The 26,467-nt window shown below is 40.6% G+C and overlaps 1 protein-coding gene across 1 annotated transcript in view; it reads right to left on the bottom strand.

Moving 5' to 3' along the window:
• Positions 1–26,467, bottom strand: part of ADGRL4 (adhesion G protein-coupled receptor L4) — a 96,617-nt gene that overhangs the window by 6,066 nt on the left and 64,084 nt on the right. Inside the window, exons 8-13 of the mRNA XM_074961460.1 lie at positions 24,105–24,221; positions 21,796–21,989; positions 20,376–20,546; positions 18,629–18,832; positions 16,883–17,103; positions 16,705–16,771 (exon numbers count right to left, since the gene is read on the bottom strand). Coding sequence (XP_074817561.1) covers positions 16,705–16,771; positions 16,883–17,103; positions 18,629–18,832; positions 20,376–20,546; positions 21,796–21,989; positions 24,105–24,221 — 974 coding nt within the window. The remainder of the gene's footprint in view (positions 1–16,704; positions 16,772–16,882; positions 17,104–18,628; positions 18,833–20,375; positions 20,547–21,795; positions 21,990–24,104; positions 24,222–26,467) is intronic.

The raw sequence follows: 26,467 nt of genomic DNA, 5'->3' as shown, positions 1-26,467 counted from the left end.
TTGTGAGATTTTTTTGGACCTGTTTTATGATTATCGTGCTTTATTTGTGGTTGAAACAGAAAAAAGAACTAAAAAAGAGGTTTTGCAAATGATGCTCAATTTGCTTGCTTGGCTAGGCTTCAATGAGCTTTCATGTTTAAATTTCTACTGCATTTCTTTTCCAAGATATATGGGTTTGCGGTCTTCCTTTTTTAAATTTCTTATTTTGGTTTGAAGCATTTAACATCAGCATCTATTAAAAATGTTAATAAATTAAGCAAGTTTCAGCTGGATGTCTTCCAGATTCTATTTGTAGATGCTTGTGGGTTACAGCTGTAGACTGAATAGAATTAATACCTCCCTCACTTGTTTCTCCAGAATGACTGTGTATTATTTCCCCCCTTCTCTTCCTTTTTTAAAAAAAGCATTATAAAAGTGCAGCATCACTATTAAAGTATCAGTTTAATTTTCTAACATTTGCTGTGTATGGGCTCAGAACAATGTTGATTATGTTGGGGGGAGGGGTGGTATTAGGTATGTTGTTAAATGCAGGCTCTGCTTTAATTAGCCTGCTCTAATACAGTAATAATGTATTTACAATTTGATAAGACAGGAGAGAGAGCTGATTAGTAGTTTAGGGAATTAATTCTTCCCTAAATTGAAGGGAATACCTTGCACTTGCGTAGATCAGGAGATATTTTCTGAAGCTACTTACATTTAAAATTGTAATCTATAATATCTCCCAACCCAGCAGTTTTTCAAAGTTAATTATAAGTAAGTCAGTACTTGTGATAATTATATGCAGGGTTACTTTTTATCATATATTTGCTGGTGAATAATAGATCAAGTAACTTGGTATATACAGTTTGCATAGCCAATCTAATGTATTTCTTAAAATACTGTCTAAAAAGTAAGGTAAAATGTGATCCAAATACTGTACGCAGAGAGAATACTCATGCTAATTTCTCTATAAAGTGGCCTAAGATTGGAGACCTTTGAGTCATGATTCAAAGCATGTGGCCTAGTTTCTATTCGATGGGCCTGCTACAAAACCCACCAATGCCAAATGAGAGCCTTTTCCATTGACTTCAGTGGGCTTTGTAGCAGGGCCTATTGGCCAAATCCTATTATTCCTTGCCCATAGACAAAAATGTCCTGAAAAGTGAGAATGGGGCAGCCCACAGGGAGTAACTGGGAAAGGGGTGTGTTGGTGAGGGAAGATTCCATTTCCCTGGATCCCAATGGGATTCCCCTACACAGACCATTGACTCTGTCTATTGAGCAAGGTACTAGGATTTGGCCCTCTGCACTAATGTGATAACCATTAATTCTAATCATTTGATTCATCAATTAATTATAAAGGGAATAATCTGCATGTATCAAGGGAATGGGTTAGGTTAACGTTGGCTTCATTGGAGTCTGCTGTCAGAACACAGTTATTGTCTCAAGTAGCCTCATAGGAGGTTGTGTTACAGGGTAATGACAGTGAGCTTTACTTCTGAAATTCAGGGTATTTTGCAAGAGTTATTAAAATCCTTAGTAGGTTTTTACCCCATGTTCTAACATTTCCAAGCACTCTGTACATAAAAAATAATGAGCCAAATACATTTGCAATGTGTATAATAAAGTGAGAATGCTCAAAACAGTGACTTGTATGCAAATTTTCCAAACCCTAGCAAGAAACTTCTTGGACTGCAGCTTTCCCTGTTAGATGACCCAAGAGTAGGTGATAACAAAATATTTGCAATTGCCACCAAGGAGCCACATTTTTCCCAAGTAAGGAAGGAAGTTACAGTATGTCTTGTTATAAAGTTTGTTTTCAATATAACAAAGGCTGAACGGCTTGAGAAATTGATGCGTGTCCTGACGGGGGTTCTGTGAAGTATGTATTTGTTTTTGGTCTGCTGTTCTAACACTATATGATCTAATGGGGGAAAGGGGAACTGTAATGTCCCCTAGAGATAAATCAGGTCTGGAAACTGCATTCTCCTGCAAAAAACAGGGGAAACTGCAACGTACACTTATAAAAACCAGGTGCTGCTGGGCAAGTGGCAAACTGAATTCTTATTATTCCACTTTCCTCCCTTAACATCAGACACACAAATTAAAAGCTTCTGACATAGAGCCCAAACCTGCAAGGTGCTGAGCAGCCCCTAGTCCCAATGATTTCAATGGGAACTGAAGGTGCTCAGCAACTTGGAGGATTGGGTGCTTTGCAAGTACAGCTTTTGAAATTACTCTGACTTTTTAGAAATAGCCTATGAAGTTCAATGACATAAGTGGTTCAAAGAAGATAGAGCAGTGGTTCTCAAACTTTTGTACTGGTGACCCCTTTCACATAACAAGTCTCTGAGTGTGACACCCCTTATAAATTAAAAACCTTTTTTAATATATTTAACACCATTATAAATGCTGGAGGTGAAGCAGGGTTTGGGGCGGAGGCTGGCAGCTCGCAACCCCGCATGTAATAACCTCACGATCCCTGGGGGGTCCCGACCCCCAGTTTGAGAACCCCTGAGAAAGAGAAACCGCCCCTACCATATCATCTACAGCGCGTTACCTGTTTCTAAATGCATTTACAAAAACATATTTAGCCAGACCTATCTTACCTTCTAGTAGCATTTATGTGCACTGGTATATTTGTGGTTCTACAGCTTTTTATGTGAACAACAAAAAAAGTGAAGGCATGTGTAAATGAAAAGCCATTGAAAAAGGAAAATTAGCTATAATGTATGTTATAGAGGGAGACAGCTATGTATATGAACCAATTTAATCTCAGATTCCTCCAGCGAGAGTCAGAAATCCAAATGACATCCTGGAATGCTGGCTTTTACGTTAGGATCCATGATGGATCAGAAAGATATCAGACAGCTCCATACTGGGTACACAACTAAGGAAACTCAAGGAGCATAAGTTATTTCATCTTTTGTTGGCACCTTCCAGACATTAGACAGCTGGCTTTAAATGCATTTTGTTGTCATACAGTAATAGAAGTGCTATATTTTGATTTGTCCAAACACACCCTTCTTTGTAGGATCCTCCATATGCAGGACAGGAGGTGTCAGAAATCTGAGATAAAATCCTGGCCCCAATGGCAAAACTCCCATTGACTTTAGTGGTGCCATGATTTTACCTAAGTGTTTTCTGGAGGAATAGTGGAGTATCAAAAGATTTACAGGTAAGAATCGACACTACTCTGAGCCCCATCAGATGCATAACTCACTCTGCAGTTTAAAGATGGCCCTCATACATGTATGTCATGGTCTGGATGATGCCGTCCTGGAGAAAAACTCATAGGATTAAAAAATATGCAAATTCCAAGAAACCCACAGAGGTCTCAACTAATCAGCTTGTCATGAGATGGGGTTTGTTTGCCAGTGGAATCAACAAAGGGATGCCCTTCCAACCACAATTATTCCATGATCCATGGAGAAATCTATTTGAAGTGGTTGTACTCTACTTGCTTGTCTACCTCAGCCCTGAGTTAGGAAGGCTCCCTCTGAAGCCTGGGTGTCATTGCTTCCCTGCCTCTGCTCTCCTACCCTTCCATTGACAGCATGGAGTTGATCTCTGAAGTTTTCTGGGAACTGGTGATATAGGGAGACTGTCCAACAACAGTGGTGTGTGGTGTCTGGGTACAGCAAACATGCCACTCCAAAGACTCAGAAAAGTACTGAAAAATAGCATTATGTTATTGTCTAAGCAAATTAAAAACTTCCTTGTTGATCTCTAACTGTATGTTTCAAATTGTGTAATCATATAAAGATGATCACATAGGTTTTAAAATGCTAAATGCTCCAAGCTGTTGGAGTCCTGCTAATAGCATATTGCTTAGCAACTGCTATGTTTTAAAATGATCATTAATTCCACTGTTAAAATGTTAAAAATGGAGTATTTTATAATGGCAGAATAACAATGTTGTATCCTGGAGTAAATATTATGTTTCTGCTTCGCATTATATGAAACACTTCTGTATTTAGCATCAAATGCTAATTATTTTTTGATGTGTGCCGAATGTTACAATGTATAGAATGTATTAATGCATGCAAAATAACTGCCTGATTCTGCTATCCATACTTATGTTGAGTAGCAGCTTACTCCATAAGTAGCCTTTACAAAATCACTCTGACTACTTGAGGAGAAAGGGTACTACTCAATGTGAGTAAGGGTGATAGAACTGAGAGCTTACTGAGCAAGGAGATTTGCCATCATTTTGCTCCATCAGTTTATGTTACAGCTTTCAGATTTTGCAACCAAGAGAATACTTATTTTTTGTAACGTACAGAATGTGTGGCACAAGAGCAACTGATTGCACAAATATATACAGTGGGTTTCTGCCAGATGCTTTGTTATAAGGAAGAGCATCAGAATAACTGTTAAGATGAAATTTCCCAGGACTATCTAAACTTAACGCTTTATAAACAAACAGAGCAGTAATAGTTTAATTTGAAGCTAAGCTTTTTGAGGCTATTTCAAGTACAAATGTATTTACCGAAGAGAAAGGGAGTGTGTACTTTCATAAATGCTATTCTGGTCTAAGAACACTGAAAACACTGTTTAGCTTTTCACAAGATATTAAAGTCCTTTGAGTTCCAGACTCTAAGGCTCTCCATCATTACAAAGCAGAGCTAGTACAATAAAGAAGGAGCTAATTCTAAAGATTCAGACATACTCGTTCTGATTCAGTCTGAGCACTCCACATTCAAACTTCAAAAATGACGCCCCCAAATCATTCTTTTTTCCTTTCTCAGTCTCTGTCTCAATAATTGATGAAACCATCTATATGCTGATGTCAGATTTCACAAAAAAGAATGAGAACATTTCTCCTGCTGCTCTCTTAGGCATATACTTGAATTTTTTACATACATCAGATTGAATTTGGCTCCTTCAAACAATGTCTGATGTTCAGCACAGTTGTACCTGTATCATTCCCTTCAATGACCCTTATTATCAGTGGTGGAATTAACGAGTCTGTGATGGTCTGAATTCTGCCATGAAGCAAGAGAGAGAGAGAGATCTGTCCGGGTACCTGACTAATGGATGGATAAAACAACAACAGTTAGTGGGACATTATTTCTGAAAGGGTAGAATAGAGTTAAGCTGCTAACAATATAACAGTTCAAGCTTCAAATTGAAAATGTATGCCATCTTAATTGCATAAAATTGCACACAAGCTGGCAGTCAAACAGTCTGGGTTTTGTTTCCTGTCTGATTTCTCTCATTATCATCTCCCAAATGGCTACAACTTCTTAAATGCTTTACTTATACAATAGTAACCTTACACAGCAGTGGAAAATGTAGGGAAAAAACTAAGCATTTGTTTAGAATAAAGGAAAGGTCTGCAGTGGTACATGCTAGATTTTGTGACTCTAATTGTCTAAGTAACTTCACTTATTTAAAAGTATGAATATGTGCTGGTTGAGTTCATTTCAGACCCTGTCTCAATAATTATGACATCTTCTCATAAAGTTTTGTCGCTATGAATATTTCATAATCTTTTTTAAACACCCCAAGCTGTGGATTTAGCAATTTGATAAGTGAGGAGTTGTCAACATTTCTGAGAACCCTTTTAGGGAGGCCTCAATAAATAAATAAGTGGTTTTCTGCATTTCTCACGGGAGTGTATAGCTTCTGTTCTCTGAATCACTCTAGATTCAATGCAGTGTGTCAGTGGATTGCAGGGGGCTAGATCCACAAAAAGGACTTTCAGTATTGCCCTGTTTAATGCCTAGGGGCCCTTCTGCCTAGTGGAATCCGCAGCACTGAGTTAGGCATCCAGGGTCCCTATATGATGCATGGGAAGAGTTAGACACCTAAGAATGGGATCCACAAAAGCTAGTAAGCTGAGCAGGGAACCACTTAAGCTAGCTAATAGGAAATGCTGAGCAGGGGAGTATGCCCTAACACCTGCCCTTCAAAGGTAGTGAGGCACATCTTTCCACATAGGATTCACAGCCAGGAACCCCATCCTGGAGTTAAATGCTGATGCCAGGTCAGTCGTTCCACAAAGGAAATGAGGATATTGACATGGTAGTGGTGCTGAAGTCCCTGCTCTGAGTCAGACAGCATGAAGATTTGGGTCTCCCATGCAGGTGTCCTGATCACTGGACTACCACCACTTTCTCCCCTTCGGTTTTGAGTAAGATTCATTCCAGGAGGCTCTGAAAGCACTTACTGGATGGGGTTCCACAGGTGACATAGGCAGGGAACACCTAGTCTGAGAATCCCATTGAGGCTTAGATACTGATTTAGGTAGCTTTGCACACGCCACGAGCAGAAATTTAGACAAATTTGGAATTTAGGTGCCTAAAGGGTTTGATGACAGTTTTGTGGAGTTTTGAGGATCTAAATTTTGGATATAGGTGCCTACTGAGGCAGTTAGGCTCCTAAATTTCTTTGCGGCTCTAGCCTTGATTTACTAGTTAATTCTGAAATAGCTTTCTTTAATGTTGATCCTGCAGCCAAGGGTGGACTTCTGTGCCAATGCAGAGCTCCACTGACATCCATTGGACTCCATTTGGGTATAAAGGTGGCCTGCTTGTATTCTGTTGTAGGATTGTGGCCCATACTGGTCAGTATATGAGAGAAACTAATAGTTCTGATAGGTATATATGAATAAACTATTTATTAGATTGAATCTGCCCCCTTTTCTGCAAAGAATCTGTACCCTTTGGGACAAGTCTTAGGCACTTCTTAAGTCCCCACACACCTTCATCAGTGCAAAGGGGATTTAAAGCTGCCTTAAAGCAGTGCCTGAAGATTTCCCTTGCACAAGGGCATCTTTAACTGGTGTAGAACTGGCTACACAGGGGTCAGCCTTGCTCCAGGACCCCAGGCATGGTGGGCATTAGGGGGTGTGCAGGCTGCTGGGAGGGAGAGTGCCAGCTGTGGGGCAGAGTGACCAGCAGCATGACACCTGGGGATACTCGAGTCAATTGGCAGCCTACAAATACAGGGTGTGTGTGTGAATACATAGCAGACAGTCTCCTCCTTCCCACAGGTGCACAGAGTGCTGCTGTGATGCACAGGGAATCTGTTTTTTTTTTAAAAAAAACTAGATTTGTTCATTATTTGATGTATTATTTATCAAACACATTTTGACGTATGGATTGCTCAGCAACTATTTGTTATGATGTGTTCCCTGAATATTCACTATTTCAGCTGTGTGACTGGTCACTTAAATCACATGGTATTGTTTCTGATCCCAGGTTGGATGACTCGAATCCAAGGAGCTTTCAGGGGATGGCCATGTGACACTGCCAATGAGAATACTCCTATGAATCTGTGGTCACGGGAGTATTTGTAACATTTCTTCTGCAATCATTTTTGTGAATAAAAATTCCCTCCTGAGAATGTTTGTGAAAGATTAATCGAAGTAGTAGAGTGGAAGCAAATTCCCATTTGAATAAATACTTATGCTCATGAATATTTTTCCATAGAATTCACCCATTGATGTTGGTGTCAGAGAGATAATCACAGCTCATCATTAGGAAAAGTACAGGGGACATCACTCTTCTCCGTAGATTGTCTGAAGCAAACCCACATATTCCTTTTAATGAGCACTTTAAAGAGAGACAAAGTAAAGTAGCTCCAATAGCATTTTAAGGGATAGAAAAGTAAGAGAAAGTCATCCAAATGTCAGTGGCTTCAGTGAAAAGCAGCATGAAGGTGAAACACACATGTGGATATGATTTCCATAGCTAGAAAAGAAACAGGGTGCTGCGTGAAAATGTGGGGGATTGGGCTGGCTGTGGGATGCAGGGTTGCCGACTTTCTAATTGCACAAAACTGAACACCCTAGCCCAGCCCCTTCCCCAAGCCCCCACCTCTTCCCTAAGGCCCGACCCCCACTCACTACATTCCTCTCGCTACGTGGCTCGCTCTCCCCCACCCTCACTCACTTTCAAATTGGGTAGGGGGTTGGGGTGCAGGAGGGGGTGAGGGCTCTAACTAGGGGTGTGGGGTTTGAGGTGCAGGAGGGGGCTCCAGGCTGGGGGGGTGGGGCCAAGGGATTCAGAATGTGGGAGGGAGCTGCGGGTTGAGGCAGTGGGTCGGGGTGCAGGAGGGGGTATGGTCTCTGGGCTGGGGCCAGGGATGAGGGGTTTGGGGTGCAGGAGGGGGCTCAGGGATGGGGCACGGTCTTATCTCGGGTGGCTACTGGTCAGTGGCATAGCGGGGTTAAGGCAGACTCCCTGCCTGTCCTGGCACTGCGCTGCACCCCGGAAGCGGCCACCAGGTCCGGCTCCTGGGCAGGGTGGGGGAGAGGGGCGGGAGGCTCCGTGTGCTGCTCTCACCCACAGGCACTGCCCCGCCGGCTCCCATTGGCCGGCATTCCTGGCCAATGGAAGTGCGGAGTCAGTGCTTGGGGCAATGGCAATGTGTGGAGCCCTGTGGCCCCCGCCACCGAGGAGCCGGATCTGCTGGCTGCTTCTGGGATGCAGTGCGGTGCCAGGACAGGTAGGGACTAGCCTGTCTTAGACCCGCAGCACCACCAACCAGACTTTTAACAGCCCGGTTGGCGGTGCTGACCGGAGCCACCAGGGTCCCTTTTCAACTGGGTGTTCCAGGAGAAAACCAGACACCTGGCAACCCTAGTGGGATGATGTCACAAAGTCTACAAGGGTAGCTTGCACCTGACCTACATTCCTCTCTTTCCTTGGATGCTTTTCCACCAATTTAACTTTGATGAGTGGAATGTTCCTCCAGTTACCATGTGTGAGCATGGGCCTGGAGAAAGTGGCAGTGGGCCCTCCACATGCTGGCAGAAACTAAAAAGGGGCTGCCAGTGGGAGTTGGGGCCTTTCTTATACCACTGCTAACAACCTGAAAGTGCTCTGCATCCACCAGCCTATGGGGTTGTCTGAGAAAGAACCTTTTAACTCTGATAAGCAAAGTTGAAGATTGGGCTTTGTGTGGCAATTGCTTCCATGGCAGAGCTCGTTTGGATTGATCCTCCCTCACATGCTCCATCCAGGGTGAAGCTGGTCACCATATTTGGCGCTGGTAAACATTTTTTTTTACCTGTGGTACCACCATCCCCTCCCCCTGGAGCATCCAGCTATCAGAGTTTGATGTTCTCAATGTAACAACTTAATAGGAGCACATTCCCTTATGGTGGAAATTTGTGGCCTGGCCTCTTGCTCCAAATTTTCAGCTTGGAAAAGAGGCGACCAAGGGAGGATATGATAGAGGTCTATAAAATCATGAGTGGTATTGAGAAAGTAAGTAAGGAAGAACAAGGGGCCACCAAATGAAATTAATAGGTAGCAGGTTTAAAACAAACACAAGAAAGTATTTTTTCACGCAATGCACTGTCAACCTCTGGAACTCCTTGCCAGAGAGTGTTGTGAAGGCCAGATCTATAATGGGGTTCAAAAGGGAGGAAGATAGATTCATGGAAGATAGGTCCATCAATGGTTATTAGCCAGGATGGGCAGGAATGGTGTCCCTAGCCTCTGTTTGCCAGAAGCTGGGATTGGGTGACAGGGCATGGATCACTTGATGATAACCTGTCTGTTCATTCCCTTTGGGGTACCTGCCATTGGCCACTGTCAGAGGACAGGATACTAGGCATAATGGACCTTTGGTCTGACCCAGTATGGCCATTCTTATGTTCTTATGTAAATTATTTGCAGGTGCTTGGGAACAGGTGTATGAAGGATGATTTGGGGAAGACATGCATGAAGGTTTGGGTCTTCCTCTCATGCACAAGTACCAGGGCCTCAATGAGAAAACAGTTACCCCTCCAACACTGGTAAGATTAGGGAGCTATAGTTTGGAGGCTGCATCTGATTGGTGTCCATGGCAGAAGGTAGGTGTCCTCAGGTTTTGTGATTATTTAGCACAGCAGGGTTTATGGATTGCTGAACAACACTACAGTCTGAACTACTGTATTTCAATCAGGATTGCAGCCTTGATCTTTAAATCAACTACCAATTTTTTCCACTTCATCCAGAGAAATGGAGTAGTGGAACATTTTTCTGAAAGGTGAAAAGGTGACTATTAAGACTTACTTTTCTGGAGAATAAAAAAGCTATAGAAAGTCCTTGAAGAAATTAATTGCCACTAAAAGGCAGACTTAATAACCAGAGTAGATATAAAACAAGTGGTTAAAATGGCTTATAGTTTCTGGAAGATGCACTCTAAACACTAGAGACCAAACAATACACATCTGTGTAAGAAATGTAAATCGGTATCTATAACAATGTATTAACCTCTAGGAAAGCTTAAACTCTAAGGAGCATAAACGCTAGCTGAAAAGTGTGAGCTGGTGGTAAAGTTTGTTATGGCAGGTGCTGGAGGTCAAGGAACCTTTTAAATAACTTATTGTAGGCTATCAAGAATACTAGCCATGAACTTCACAGTTAGAACAGAAATAATAATATCAAAATCTGAAGAGACAATGGGCCTGATTCACCATCCCATTAGTCCAGTTGTTGTTGTTGCTTTTTAAACCAGTGGAACTGCACTGATTTCAGAGGAGTTGCACTGTAAAACTGGAGTGGCAGAGTGGTAAATCTGCCTGATATCTGAGGGCTGAGAAATATTTTTTCTGCTGAGCGTATTTTCAACATGAAAGATGTGATCAATCAGAACAATCCAGATTAAAGCATTAAGTATGGGAAATTTGCTACATGGGAAACAGTGCAGTAATAGTTTTGTCTAGAACCTCTTTTGCATTGATTACAGCAATATTACTAATCCTGAATCAGCCTCAAATGCACAGAACTAGTATGAAAGCTGCTGAATACTATTTGATGAATGCACTAGTCAGTTCATTTGACCATTTTTGTTGAATAAATAATTTGACCAAAGCAGCAAAATTCATCAAATAAATTATCTGATGCATATATTTTTTTAAGTAATTGACTGGCTCTAATGAATATGAAGGCAGTCCCTTAATGAAAAGCATTAATCTACTGGTAGCCTGCTTTCATCATTCACATGTCACTCTTCTGAATTGTGCAACTGCAATCTGTATATTTTATTCATTTACCCATTCATTTATACACATGAAGTTCAAAATCCTATGGTCAATCACTGCAATTATTAGAATATTTCTATTGTACAATGTATGATTCACACATACCATGGTATGTAACCTATTGCTTTTCAGCCTCTGTACCAGATAACTGGTGGATAGCTAAAATAATGCTGATTTTTGAAAAAAAACAAACAAACAAAAAAAACCACTCCAGAGGCGATCCTGGTAGTTACAGATCATTAAACCTAACTTCAGTTCCAGGCAAACTGGTTGAAGCTATAATAACAGAACAAGGAGTAATGGTCTCAAGTTGCAGTGGGGGAGGTTTAGGTTGGATATTAGGAAAAAAATTTCACTAGGAGAGTGGTGAAGCACTGGAATGGGTTACCTAGGGAGGTGGTGGAATCTTCTTCTTTTGAGGTTTTTAAGATCAGGCTTGACAAAGCCGTGGCTGGGATGATTTAGTTGAGGATTGGTCCTGCTTTGAGCAGAGGGCTGGACTATATGACCTCCTGAGGTCCCTTCCAACCTTGATATTCTATGATTTATATAGAGGCATTATGATATTTTCTGTCTTGTTATCTATCCCTTTCTTAATGGTTCGTGACATTCTGTTTGCTTTTTTGACTGCTGCTGCACATTGAGCAGATGTTTTCAGAGAACTATCCACAATGACGCCACCATATCTTTTCTGAGTGATAATTAATTTAGACCCCCATTAGTTTGTATGTATACTTGGACTTACATTTCCCAATGTGCACTTGTCCTTCAGATTTCTTTTGGCCCTGTCATAAATATAAAGGGAAGGGTAAACACCTTTAAATCCCTCCTGGCCAGAGGAAAAACCCTTTCACCTGTAAAGGGTTAAGAAGCTAGGATAACCTCGCTGGCACCTGACCAAAATGACCAATGAGGAGACAAGATACTTTCAAAGCTGGGGTGTGGGGGCGGAGGAAACAAAGGCTCTCTCTCTGTCTGTGTGATGCTTTTGCCAGGGACAGAACAGGAATGGAGTCTTAGAATTTAGTAAGTAATCTAGCTAGATATGCTTTAAATTCTGATTCCTTTAAATGGCTGAGAAAATAAGCTGTGCTGAATGGAATGTAGATTCCTGTTTTTGTGTGTTTTTGTAACTTAAGGTTTTGCCTAGAGGGATTCTCTATGTTTTGAATCTGATTACCCTGTAAGGTATTTACCATCCTGATTTTACAGAGGTGATTCTTTTTACTTTTTCTTCTATTAAAATTCTTCTTTTAAGAATCTGATTGCTTTTTCATTGTTCTTAAGATCCAAGGGTTTGGGTCTGTGTTCACCTATGCAAATTGGTGCGGATTTTTATCAAACCTTCCCCAGGAAAGGGGGTGTAAGGTTTAGGAGGATTTTGTGGGGAAAGACGTTTCCAAACGGCCTGTTTCCCAATTATATACCTTTTAGACGTTTGGTGGTGGCAGCGAGATAAAGTCCAAGCGCAAAAGGCAACATAGTTTGTATCTTGGGAAAGTTTAACCTAAGCTGGTAAAAGTAAGCTTAGGAGGTTTTCATGCAGGTCCCCACATCTGTACCCTAGAGTTCAGAGTGGGGAAGGAACCTTGACAGGCCCAATCCTCTAATTTGTCTAGGTCCCTATGTATCCTATACCTACCCTCCAGCGTATCTACCTCTCCTCCCAGTTTAGTGTCATCTGCAAACTTGCTGAGGGTGCAATCCACGCCATCCTCCAGATCATTAATGAAGATATTGAACAAAACTGGCCCCAGGACCAATCCTTGGGGCACTCCACTTGATACCGGCTGCCAACTAGACATGGAGCCATTGATCACTACCCGTTGAGCTCGATGATCTAGCCAGCTTTCTATCCACCTTATAGTCCATTCACCCAGCCCATACTTCTTTAACTTACTGGCAAAAATACTGTGGGAGACCGTATCAAAAGCTTTGCTAAAGTCAAGGAATAACATGTCCACTGCTTTCCCCTCATCCACAGAGCCAGTTATCTGGTCATAGAAGGCAATTAGATTAGTGAGGCATGACTTGCCCTTGGTGAATCCATGCTGACTGTTCCTGATCACTTTCCTCTCCTCTAAGTGCTTCAGAATTGATTCCTTGAGGACCTGCTCCATGATTTTTCCAGGGACTGAGGTGAGGCTGACTGGCCTGTAGTTCCCTGGATCCTCCTTCTTCCCTTTTTTAAAGATGGGCACTACATTAGCCTTTTCCCAGTTGTCCGGGACCTCCCCCGATCGCCATGAGTTTTCAAAGATAATGGCCAATGGCTCTGCAATCACATCCGCCAACTTCTTTAGCACTCTTGGATGCAGCGCATCCAGACCCTTGGACTTGTGCTCATCCAGCTTTTCTAAATAGTCCCAAACCACTTCTTTCTCCACAGAGGGCTGGTCACCTCCTCCCCATGCTGTGCTGCCCAGTGCAGTAGTCTGGGAGCTGACCTTGTTCGTGAAGACAGAGGCAAAAAAAGCATTGAGTACATTAGCTTTTTCCACATCCTCTGTTACTAGGTTGCCTCCCTCATTCAGTAAGGGGCCCACACTTTCCTTGACTTTCTTCTTGTTGCTAACATACCTGAAGAAACCCTTCTTGTTACTCTTAAAATCTCTTGCTAGTTGCAACTCCAAGTGTGATTTGGACTTCCTGATTTCACTCCTGCATGCCCGAGCAATATTTTTATACTGTTCCCTGGTCATTTGTCCAATCTTCCACTTCTTGTAAGCTTCTTTTTTGTGTTTAAGATCAGCAAGGACTTTACTGTTAAGCCAAGCTTGTCGCCTGCCAAATTTACTATTCTTTCTACACATCAGGATGGTTTGTACGCCCATTGTACGCCCACATCTTGAATACTGTATGCAGTTCTGGTGGAGGATTAAAGGCAAGTTTGAAAGCTGCCGGTATATATAGTTTTATATCTGAAGATTCTGTTGCTCTATCTGTTTATCTCAGAAGAAAAGTAGCATTTCTTTTTCAAAGTATGTAATTGTTTTGTGTTTTTTCTCAGAGATTTCTCCACTGATTTTGAATGAATTAATCTTTCTCGGAATAGAAACCTTGGAAAGCCTTATGGAAAGAAACAGGGCTTACTAATTTAAAAGGTATTTCCAAGTCCTCATTGCCTTGGAAAGAGCATACAATTGTTACATTCCCCGCACCTAGCACACTATTCAGGAAGGAGGAATAGCAAGAATGGAAATAATGCCATCAGTATCCATTCCACAGAACTTAGTACTGACTTCATTTCCTAAATCAAGCATTTCATAAGATATTTTCTATTTTCTCCTTGGAGAGTTACCTGGGTTGAGGTTTTCAAAGTAGAGCAGGCAAATTAGTGAATCCCCTGAAGTACTTTGAAAACCTTCCTGTGTATTTCACTTCTTAATTTCTGTTTTACCACCCAATCAAAACTATCAAAAAGTCACACAGCAACAAAACAGTCCACTGTGAATGGAGTACATTCCCTCATGGATTTAGTAGTGTGTGCACACATGGTTATTAACAGGTAATAATCAATGTGTAAGAATATTGTTAAAATAAACAGTGTCAGAAGGCAATTTCATTGCATAAGCAACCACAACAAAACAATTGTTGATGTGATTTCCTGATCTGCTACAGCCATGTTGTGCTGCTCCACGGATGGAAAGGGATTGGAAACTAGTCAGAGTGGTCTCTTCCTGGAGAGGGGAAATTATCTGGTTGTGTAAAACTGACATAGTGGGTCTAACCCATTCCAATCTGTGCCCCATGATCTTCTTTGTGTAGGGGGCATGGCAATCAGGTTAACACTGTATATCACATATTCCACCTACTACTGGATGATTGGACTGCTTCTGGGGTCAAAGGTGACTAAACATAAATTAGAGCAGTTCTGATGCTACTCTAACTTATGCCAAGGGCTGAGCGGGCTCCATAACTGGGGAGCCACAAAAGTGGGGTCAAGTATCTTTGCATCTTTTCTTAGGTCCTGCACCAAGCACAGCTCAGTTGGACCTGAGAATTGAAACTCATATGTATATACTGTGACAATTTTTATATTTGTCACAGTATATACATATATATTTATATTTATATATTTATATTTTTATATATATTTATATATCCCATAGTTTTATAGACTGGAGTTTCCTGATACTAACAGTGAATTAATCTAAGACATAGCACTGCCAAGAAATTAATGATAAAAGGAAAAACTGATACCCCTCCCCCCCAGAGATATGAGGATGGGAATGGCAAGAACAAAGAAATGTGGACCTTGTAAGTTATCCTCTCAGAAGAAGTGGATAGAGTCCATAAAGGAGGCAGGGGAAATGGCATCCTAAGCCCGCAAAGCCCTACGGGATACGGGAGAAAACTGAGTCTTAGTGAGGAGTTGTCTCTCCTCACTGCTCTTCTTGCCCCCTTTCAGCCCTGACAACCTGTCTCCTGCAAAATATACTTCTGCACTACTCTGATGCTGGAGTTACTCTCCACTGGTCTGGTTCCCATGTAGAAGTTAGAATGACTTGAAATTTGCCTCTGGCTTCTGTGCTGGGCTTGGAAGGGATGGGTGAGTGGGGGCTATATTGTCCTGAGGGAGATTGTCCTGTATCTAGTAGAGTTCTTGCAGGAACGATGCATAACTAGCACGACAGAGCTCAAGATTTGGACCCCTAACTTCTGTGGGAATTTTCGGTACACACATAATGCAAGTAGAATTGGGCCAAAATATATCTGGTACTTTATTCAGCATTAAAGAGGTTAATATTTTCACATATGTAGTCATTGCTTAAACTCTTTTGCTTTCACTCTACTCATATTGAGCACTGTCACTTTCTCCTTTTAAAAATCCACAAATTTATCACCAAACACATAAAAAATTAGCTAAGGATTGTAACTGAACTGACAATAGAGGCCATAAGGTCCCCACTATACCTTCTCCTTCTTAGAGCTCCTGCTATTGTCTGATCACTGTCAATCTTCTTATATACAGTGATGCCCGATTACAGATGGAATGGTTTGTTAAACTTCAAGAGCATTTCTAGGTGCTGTAAAGTACCAAAAGATGTCTTATTTAGAATGGAACATATAATACCTGCCAAATTTGCAGGTTTGAAACCACTTCCAATAAGAATTAAAAAGGCCCTCTTCCGATCTGAAATAGGGCTATCAATACTTGACTTGTCTGCCCACGTGAAATAGAGGGTTCTTGTCGTTGACATCGCAATTTAGTTTAAAATAGCTTTGATGATGACAGGGTACATAGGAAAGATAAAACCATAAAGATGACAGTCTAATCTTCTAAGATGACCGATCACTGATAAAAGATTAAGTAACGGAACATTTCAAATACTAGATTATCTGTCTGTTGGCACAGTGTCTGTATACACCTCCTGCTGAGCCTTGCTGAGATACCACTTAAATGTGAAGATGTTGCTTCTTACAGACTAAAAATGCTGCACTGAATTTCTCAAACTATCAAGTTAAAAGGAAGAAAAAAAGTATAAAGAAACAGCCCTGATCTGCCATGGAGTTTTGTTAGTCAAACATTTGTTTTCCAGGCTAGCAAATTATTTCTATGCTGTACATTTAGATGTACAGCATAGAAATAATTTAGAGACACTATAAAAATAGTCTAAAATAGTCAATCCTGCCCTACAGTTAGCACTCACAGATAAACTGCCAATAGTTTAGTGATTATTAAACACCTTTTATTATCAGTTTTATGAACTATAATAAAAAAGGAAAATTATACTTACAAGAATTATTAGACATGCTGGTCCTATAAAACTCCATATAAAGTTATTCTTTGTGCTGAGCCAACATCTGAAAAGTAAACAGCACAGAATGTCTTGAAATGTGCCCAACTCCTGCATATACTTCCTCTGCATTCTTACACCGTTACTGACTGAAACAGACATGTAAAACGCAACTTACACTTCGGTAGTGCCGTAATATTTATATCCTAGCGCTGCTGAAATTCCGACCACCACTGCTGGACTCACGTAACCAAAGATATAGAAGTTCTTGTGTAAGAATCCCTTGTTGTAGATGACTCCCACAACTATAAGGTACAGGTGTATGCCTTCAATGCACATCCATGCAAAAGCAGCTAAAAGGAAATAATGGAGTAATCCAGCAGTGATTGAACAGAAGAGCTAGAAAGTCAACCAGAGAAAGCAAAGTTATAAATAGTAATTAATTTATTACTATTATAATATATGACCTGGAGCTCTGTTTATTAATAATTATGCCAAAAGGGTATCATCACAGTCCAAATTTAACCATGATTTAGAGATACTTGGCCTAAACAGAAAACTAAACGTCTTCATTATTATTTTTCTGTAGCAATCTGTAGGGCAAAGAAAATATATTTAACTTTTAAAATCAAGCTGTGGATATGTCTGTGTCCCCCTGCCCAAATCACATCTACAAATGGACACTCTTGACCCCACAATTGCTGTTTAGTCTATATATCGTGCTGAATTAATCAAGATGCATTTTTCCTTTAGATACCAAAATTAAATTGCCTGACAAATCATTATTTAAAGTTTTATTTTAAAGCCTATGGACATGCTTTTAGTAAACAATGCTTGTAAAATTACACTCCTCAGTCAATCAATACTGGAGAGCTGTCTCAGGAATTTCAAATGATATTTTTCAATCAATTTAATCCTGTTCTTCAATACATGAAAAAAGAGAAGATGTCAAGCTAATTCAAAAATTATAATTATTAATATCTTACATGTACATAGCAACTTTCTCCTGAGAATCTCAAGGTGCTAAAGAGGTCTTTTTACATCACTGAGGTAGATTATGCAGGGATTACGTCACAACCCCCACCCCTACTGACTCAGCCACCTCTGGTGTGGTACACATCAATGCTAACCAGCAGTTTAAGGCAGGAAGTGAAGAATACCATATTCACTTGAAACCACAGGATAATTTAGGTAGGCAGAATATATCTAGCTGAACTATAAGCTTCCCAGGAAGCAGGGCTCAACATTCGTACTCCACTGAAGAGTGTCATGGGATGATTTAGTCGGGGATCGGTCCTGCTTTGAGCAGGGGGTTGGACTTGATGATCTCCTGAGGTGCCTTCCAACCCTGATATTCTATGATTCTATGAGGTCTTAAAAAGAACAGGAGTACTTGTGGCACCTTACAGACTACCAAAGTGACAGTGAATGGTCAAGACTTCACTTTTAGATCTTATCTGATAGATGGCACCTCTAGCAGCACAGTGTCTTTAACACAAGACTGGGGCTTTGATTCAGGACTGACTCTGAGGGAAAAGTGCCATCCATTGATTCACCAGCATTGCTTTGTACAGCACCTAAATGCTTAGTTGGTGGAACTGTTAAAGGCCAAAACCTTAGGGTTGTGAAATAGCTGAAATACCAACCACCTGGAGGCCAAGTTCTCAGATAGTGTAAACTGGCAAAGCACCATTGAATTCAATGTAGCTACATCAATTAATGTGGCTCCATTTCTTGAACTAAAGCATGCACAGAAAAAACACTTTGTGTTCACCATAAGTACTGTGGAGACTAGGAGCTCAATAGCACCAGAACATTCATATTAACATCAGAAACTATTGCATGCTATATGGAAAATGGTACTTTATACCGTATATTTACTTTGCAAAAATGTAAAAATGAAGGAAAGACAAAGGCTACACACCTTATTATTGTTCATATTAATTCCAACAAGAAAGATCAGTTCTGCCAGGAAAAGGCTGCAGCAGAGATTTTTGTGAATTGTCGTTCTAGTGCTTTGAATTTCACTGAAGAACCAGAAGGTAAAAATACACATGGAGAGGCAAATCAACGAAATAATTATTCCTAGCTGAGTGATTCTTGTAAGAATGTTATAATTTGTAACACCCTGGGGGGAAATTATAATATAATAGTTAAGAGAATAACTGTGTACCTTGTCAAAAAAGCATCATTCTATAATATAGTCCCTTTTACCTTTTTACAAAACATACATCAAAACTGTGTGTAGGGTTGCAGTGCAAATGCATACTTTTGATCGTCTCAGAATTATTTTTTTTTGAGGCAGATATAATGCTCTTATTGGAAATGCTCTTATGCTATTATTGGAAAACCAATAATAAAATAAATATTTCAATGTTCTTAACACCAGTGATGTGTTATTTCCTTGCATAATATCATCTGAGTATTGATATCTGGTAATATGACTTTTAAAAAATCTGATCTATTACTAAATGATAAACATATTGGCAATAGAAAATGTATTAATATATGACATTAAAATATTACCCCATCAGTGACTCATTCATATTTGCCTACATAGCATAAGGGCATCTCTTTTCTTCAGTGTAAACATGAACAATAAAAGACTTGGAAATCACAATTGCTTAAATCAAATGCTAGTTCAAGATACATAGCATGGAAATGGTCTAAAATATTATGGGCTATTTTTAATGATTATGTGCACGTATTTTCTGTTCAGAAGGACAGTTACATTGGCTACTTGGTATTCAGCAAAAAGAACCTCTGAAATACGTGACCGCATAAGGACAGGCTGTGGCTGGCCATAAAGTATATCTAAGTATGGATTCTAAATACAGGCCCAGAGATTATCCTCTTTTTAAAATAAACTACACAAGGACACCTCAAAAGTCTTAAATTTGAACGGAAGACTTAAGATGCTATTTAGCAACTAAGACGCACCCTCTATCAGTCTGAAGTGCACAGTGTGGAAGAATTGTCTCAGCACAACGTACTCATGCTAATGCTCTTCTTATCGCCAATTCTGATGACTAAAAAAAGCTGCCTCCCAAGGCTAAACCTAGGCTCTCTATATATCCTGTATGGATTCCAAAAATCTTAGGGGCCTTTTAATGTAAGTGGGGCCCAAAGTGAGGGGTCATTTTCACAATTCTGTGATGTTTGTGAGAGTCTCTGTTTTAATGTTCATGAACTCAGTCCTGCCTTGCTATTCCTATACAATTTTCTGACAGTGCTATTGCAACTCAGGGGATACATTTAAAGGAGACATTCCAGATTTTTAGATACCAAGACAAATATATGACAAAAAGCATTGTGAGAAAAATCCCAGGCCATATGTCTTGCTGACCACTTCAGATACCAGTTAAATCTCATTGTAGCCTTGAAGTGGGTTTTGAAATAAAAAGCCACAGACTGCAGGTTTGGAACAAGATTCTTTCCTGCATCACTGTCCTGTCATACTGCAAAATGGACACAAAGAAATTCAGACAGAAATGGGAGGAATTGTGTTTGCACTGTTCACAATAAACTGTGTGTTTGCTGAATGAGGAAAAAGAGATGGAACCAAAAGGAGGGTTGGGGGAGGGAAAGTAGATTAGTGGTAATGAAAAAAAAAACCACATTAAATGAGATCTAAGTATCTGGTAAAACACTAAGTGAAAAATAGCACTTACAACAGAGCCGCCTGAAGACATCAAAACAGCAAAATGAGTCAGATGATTACATTTGCATGAGGTATGAGTAGTGTTGGAATGTGTCAGCTCACAGCCTTCGGTAGACCAGTTGCCATTCATTGTATCTGCTGAGTAGTTCCAAAATGCACATTTAATATCCTTATCTGCAGTCTGGAAGAGAAATAAGATGTTTTACTGATGGTGAAAGGCAGGAAATTTTCCATCAAGAGACTCTTGTTACATTAGCCAGAACAATTCATTAACCATTGTATTTTACTGAAGGAAGGTTCAAGAAAAAAATAAAACCCCAAACTAGACACAACCCGCCCCCCACCCCAAACCAACCCTCAGAATATAAACCAAAACATAAAACAAGCAAACAAATCTATCCCAGGCAATTAAAAATGGCACAACATTGAAATACCTGATTCACCTACTTAACAGCAGACTAAACAAGCTGGACTGACCCAATTACCCAACCTTCCTGGCACTTAAAAAGGTGTCAGAATCTTATATCTGGTACACAGCTATATATACATACATACATGCACCTACTGAATGGAACAACTTGCAACATTACAGCCACATTGCTGCCCCTATCCTACCCAACAGAACAGCTTGGTTCCATTCTTTCCTTCTCATTTCCTGCCTCTTCATTTGCAGCCCCAAGGCAACATGGGTCTTTTCTGTTCTGTCACACTGAAGACCTTGGGCACTTGTAAAGCAACCTGGGGTGCCTCCATCTACAAGTAATGTGAACTAGAAAAGGACTTGAGGCTTAGCTCACTGCTCGTAAATGATCTTGTGTTGCAATAGTCACAGCACAGGGAGAAAATAGATTTCTCCTCTACATTTTATAAGTCCAGCCAGAGGGTTGGGTGGGCAGGGGAGGAGGAGGAGGGAGTCAGGTTAATGGGTACTTAAGGCCATTTCTGGCCCAACGTCAACACACTGACATCAAATGTGATGCTAGCAACTGCCAAGACCCATATTATTATTATTTGTATTGTGGTAGGACCTCGGAGTGCCAGTCACGGTATGGCATGGGCCAGGGCCCTGATGTGCTACATTCGGTAATGTGCACATAACAAAAAGGTTCTGCAGTCACTACTCCTATGGAAATCTGCTTCAATCTGATTTGAAGTGTTTCCCTTTTATGGATATAGCTCTAATCATCTGACAAACTGTTGGCGAGATTATCCTAAATACAGAAAGGTCAGAAGCCGGAAGGATTCTCTGATCACACTCATAACTTTTTCTCCACCTTTACAGCCCAGTGACTCTGTAGTTATTACTGTTGACATATTCTAGCAACATTTTCCCATGGTAGCCAACATATCCTGCAGGTACAGTTATATCACATCAAATAATTACAGTACTGTTTTCCTTTCTTCAGATGTTGATTAAAAAAAAATCTTACCTTGAAGTACTTTAAAGTAAATGTTATTTTCTCAAGCTCATAGAGTGTAGGTGGATTTGAATTAATTGCAACAGCAATAACTGATGAGCTTACTGTCTCTCTCTGCTCTGAACTATCTTTCGATGAGGAGTTTTTAGATGATGAAAGCAAAGGACCAATATTGCTATACCTCAGAAACACAACTGCAACAGTGCCTATCAATCAAACAGACTGTGTTTAGTAGTTTGTGGGGTTTTTTTTTAATAGTAGAACAAAATTGAAGACATTAAGGAAACAATAAACAATAGACATTATTACTGCTATGGCATAAAATATGCAAAACAGATGGAATCTTTGTGGAATACTTACAAAAATGGTTTAGAGACAGTGAAATATAGCCTGATTTCAAACAAGGTAATAATGTCCATTGGAATTAAAAATGAGTGTTTATATTGGGTATTCCAATAGGGTAGATGCATATTTTTTTCTGGAGCAACGTATACTTGAAGCAGTACTACCTCCGGCTGCAGGTCACGTGTCAGATCTTGTAAGATAAACAATGTTAATATTGAGGGTGAAATCCTGGCCCCATTTTTAAGTCAATGGGAATGTGGCCATTACTTTTACTGCACCCAGGATTTCATGCCTGGTCAGTAGCTGGATAGGAGACATGCAAGGCACAGAAACCCACAGTAATACGTAGAATGCTTCCTCCTGAGTCAATATAGATACCATGTCCTTCTGTGGTGTTTGGGAGTGAGGTTTTGATTGGCTGCAAACCCAGGTAAAGATGGAGAAAGAACCCAAGGTTGGTTTTGCCAGATTTGGGGCACTAATTCTGGTGTTCTGGCAAAATTCTAATTTCTTCTTATTATCCATATTTCAGTGACACCATAAGGCCCCAGCTAAGATCAGGACCTCATTATGCTAAGTGCTGTCCAAACACATAGTAAGAGAGTCCCTGCCCAGATAAGCTTACAAACTAAACAGACAAGATACGATACGCTAGTGCAGGAAGAGGACACAGAGACACAGTGAGTTGTGAAGTGACTTGCCCAAGGTCACCGAGCGGATCTGTGGTTGAGCCAGAGACAGAGCTCGGGTCTTCTAAATCCCAGAAGCCAGTGCCCTACTCATTGCACTACGCCAGCAGTTCTCAAACTTCCTTACACTGTGACCCCCTTCTGACACCAAAAATTACTACACAATCGAGGGCACAGTGGAGGTGGGGCTGTAACCTGAGCTCCACCTCCCAGGGCTTAAGTTGAAGCCTGAGCCCCACTGCCCAGGGCTGAAGCCTTTGGGCTTTGGCTTCAGCCCCAGGCCTCAGCGAGTCTAACGCCAGCCCTGGCAACCACATTCAAATGCGGTCGCAAACCACTTTAGGGTCCCAACCCACAGTTTGAGAAGCGCAGTACTACACCATCTCCCACAGATCATTTTGATACATTATGCCTGCCAAAATTCTCCACCTTGTTTCAGCTAGACATTTTTTCTTCACTGCCTGTCCTAAAGTGTTATACAGTGGTGCCATGTGCTATTACACAGCTGATGTTTTTCAGTTTAGGGGGATAGATTGTCATATGTGAGGGGATTTCACATAAATGGTATATTATCCCTCTAGGTTCTCAGTATAGCCACCATCACTTTCGTACGTCTCTGTATGGTACTCCCACCACAGCAATCAGGGTAACAGCTTCTTGGTTTCAAAGGACATTTGGCGGGGTATTATTCAGGAGGGGTAACTGAGTCTGCAAGTCATTCCTTCCACTTAATCCAACTCTGACAGCTTGTAAGCTTGTCTACTGTCTTGGCTTTCTTTTTGCTGAGGAGTGGGTTGAGATGCGTGGGAAGGTTGGGAATGGGAAGTTTTATTGTGCTGCTGATCAATTCATTCCTTGGGGGTTGGGGTCAGTCTGGATGGGTTAGTTACACTTGGATCTTACTTTACATATTTTTAATATACGTACATGCACCTCAAGCTTTAAGATAACTACAGCAATATGCTTCCTTGTAAAGTGCTTTAGATGTGCCAGTATGATCATTAGTATTTTAGTACATTTAAAACATAGTTTAATTAAAAAAACAGAAATGGAGGGCTGTACTCATACAAAAACAAGAGGCATAATTTTCCTGTGGTGCATTACACCAGTGGAAGCTGTAGAGCAGATAGGATACAGGGCTAGACAACAAGATGTTACAAATGCCTTTCTCTATTGCTATCAACATCACAACTGCACAGTTAGTGAATTATGCATCTGATTTTTGTCAGCAAGTAGGTACCAGGAATGCTGCTTAAACCAAGCTATTGTTTAATGGCTTTTTCTTACCATTAGAATTAGGTGATTCCTTTTTCTTTGGAGATATCTTTATATAATCTCCTCCCATGCGTGCATGAGGGTGAATATGTTTCGTGTGGTGCGAATCAAAAGCCAAAACCTTGAGAGCTGTAAAAAGAAAAATACTATGCAAATCACTTCCATTACAGTCTAACATAATTTTACAGTTAGGTTAATAAATGTGACATCGGATTGCATAATTATTGTGAATTTTAAGAATACACCATTGTGCCAAATATTTCAAGGAGAAATGCTATTAATATGGTACATGTTTGCTTTAAACCTCTAGACTTTGTTATTCTAATGCATACATTTTTCTCTCATACCTTTTATTCTTTCCATGAAAAATATGGTCTTTTATTTACTTTGCATTAAATTAGGCACTGGAAAGAATAATGTAGGTTACTTTAGGAAGAGCTATTGCTTTATTAAAAATTCATTTCTGAAAGGGACCACAAATCACAATTATAAAAAGCAAAGGATAAAATGCTCCATTGAATAGTAACATTTGAAAAAGCCGATTTCTGAAAAGTGAATACCCTCACAGTTATCATTCCCTGGTATGAAATGCACATTGCACCATGACATAATGATGTGTGCTGTCAACAAACAAAACAAAAACAAACAAACAATCATTGCCCCTCAGGACAAAAACTACATTAGAGGACACTGAGCTCTTTACTCAGTTCATTATAGTGCAGAGTTTCAATCACCAACAGTGGGGAAAAAAAAGTCAATCAGGCCTTAAAGAAAAAGAAAAAAAATCTAAAACTTGACTGATGGGCTAGAATCACTAAACTGGACCATCTGCATTGCTTATAGTGCAGCACACAAAAACAATATGAGCTTTTCAATAGACCAGCTGTCAGAAAATGTTTGTCAGGACATAAGAAATAGTTCTTTGCGGCTGAAGTTTTGGATAGCCTGTAGTTAAAGAAGCTGTGCCATGAAATGCAATGGAGAATGAGATATTATTGTGGGCCTGGTCTCAAAAATAAGTTTGTGAGAAACACATCAGCATTGTGGGTAAGATGTTCGTAGTGCTGAGTAGTAATGGGAAAACTTCAAAAGGTTTAGAGCTTAGGTTCAGTTTGGATAAGTGCCCATAAATTCAGATTCTCAAACAAAACTTTGCCAGAAAATGACTGAAATTTTCAAAGCTCTCCATTAGGTCCCTGTATTAGCATCTGCTCTCTTTCGGGTGTGGCCTAGTAAACCGCTCCCACAGTTGGCCATACAACTGGGTCCATCTGTGCTACAAATTACAAATGCAACAGGCTCCCTGGAGTGTATGAGACAGAATGAACCACTGTGTTCTCTCCCTCATTTCATCTGACAGCAGCAAATCTCACTGAAGTGAAAGAAGGAAAAGGATCTGTTCTTCCTCAGAAACTGAGGCAGGTTTTTTCTCAGTATCATGGTGATATCATTTTAGGGAGTGGTCTGTAAAGGGTGAGATTGATGTGACCAGGGGAGAGAATACTGGATTTTACTACACCAGACCAGGAAACCGGGTCAATCAGAGGATATATGAGTTACTCTGGAAGGAGCAAAGCAGAATGGCTGGTCACAATCAAAAGAAGGGAAACAATAATTTAGGCCTGGTCTACACTGCGGGGGGCGGAGGGAGAGGGGATTGATCTAAATTACGCAACTTCAGGTACGTGAATAACATAGCTGAAGTTGATGTACTTAGACCTACTCACCGCGGTGTCTTCACTGCGGTGAGTCGACTGCTGCCGCTCCCCCATCGACTCTGCCTGCACCTCTCGCAGTGGTGGAGTACAGGAGTCGACGGGAGAGCACTCGGGGGTCAATTTATTGTGTCTAGACTAGACACAATACATCGACTCCCGCTGGATTGATCGCTGCCCGCTGACCCGGCGGGTAGTATAAACATACCCATAGTCTTAGGATAGAGTCTCAAAAAGTGCTCAGCACTAGCCTTACTCTGCTCCCACTGAAGCCTATAGTAACACTGTTATCTTCACTTCGTCACTGACTTCAGTGAGAGGAGATAGACCAAAGCTGAGAACTTTTGAAAATCCCACTCTTAGTGTCTTCCTAAGACCACAATACAGAAGACAAGCAACTGATACGTGGAGTGAGATAGTGGAAAGTCATGAAAGCCAAGTTGAGATCTTCTTCAATATGCTTCTCTGAGCTTTTCTGAAACTCAAAACACAGCTGTACCATCACCAACACAGGGCTGGGCCTTCAAGGCACAGACTAGTTCAAAGTTTGTTTATATTGCTTTTCCTGAATCAAAAATAAAACAAAACATGGCTTGTAGAGTTCTGTTAGCAACTCTAATTTTCATTCTGTTGGCGTTTTTAATGCATCTGTTCAAGATG

The sequence above is a fragment of the Natator depressus genome, chromosome 8, assembly GCF_965152275.1.
Source record: "Natator depressus isolate rNatDep1 chromosome 8, rNatDep2.hap1, whole genome shotgun sequence".
NCBI lineage: Eukaryota > Metazoa > Chordata > Testudines > Cheloniidae > Natator > Natator depressus.
The sequence above is the reverse complement of the archived record's forward strand: the minus strand, read 5'-3'. Positions and strand labels throughout refer to the sequence as shown.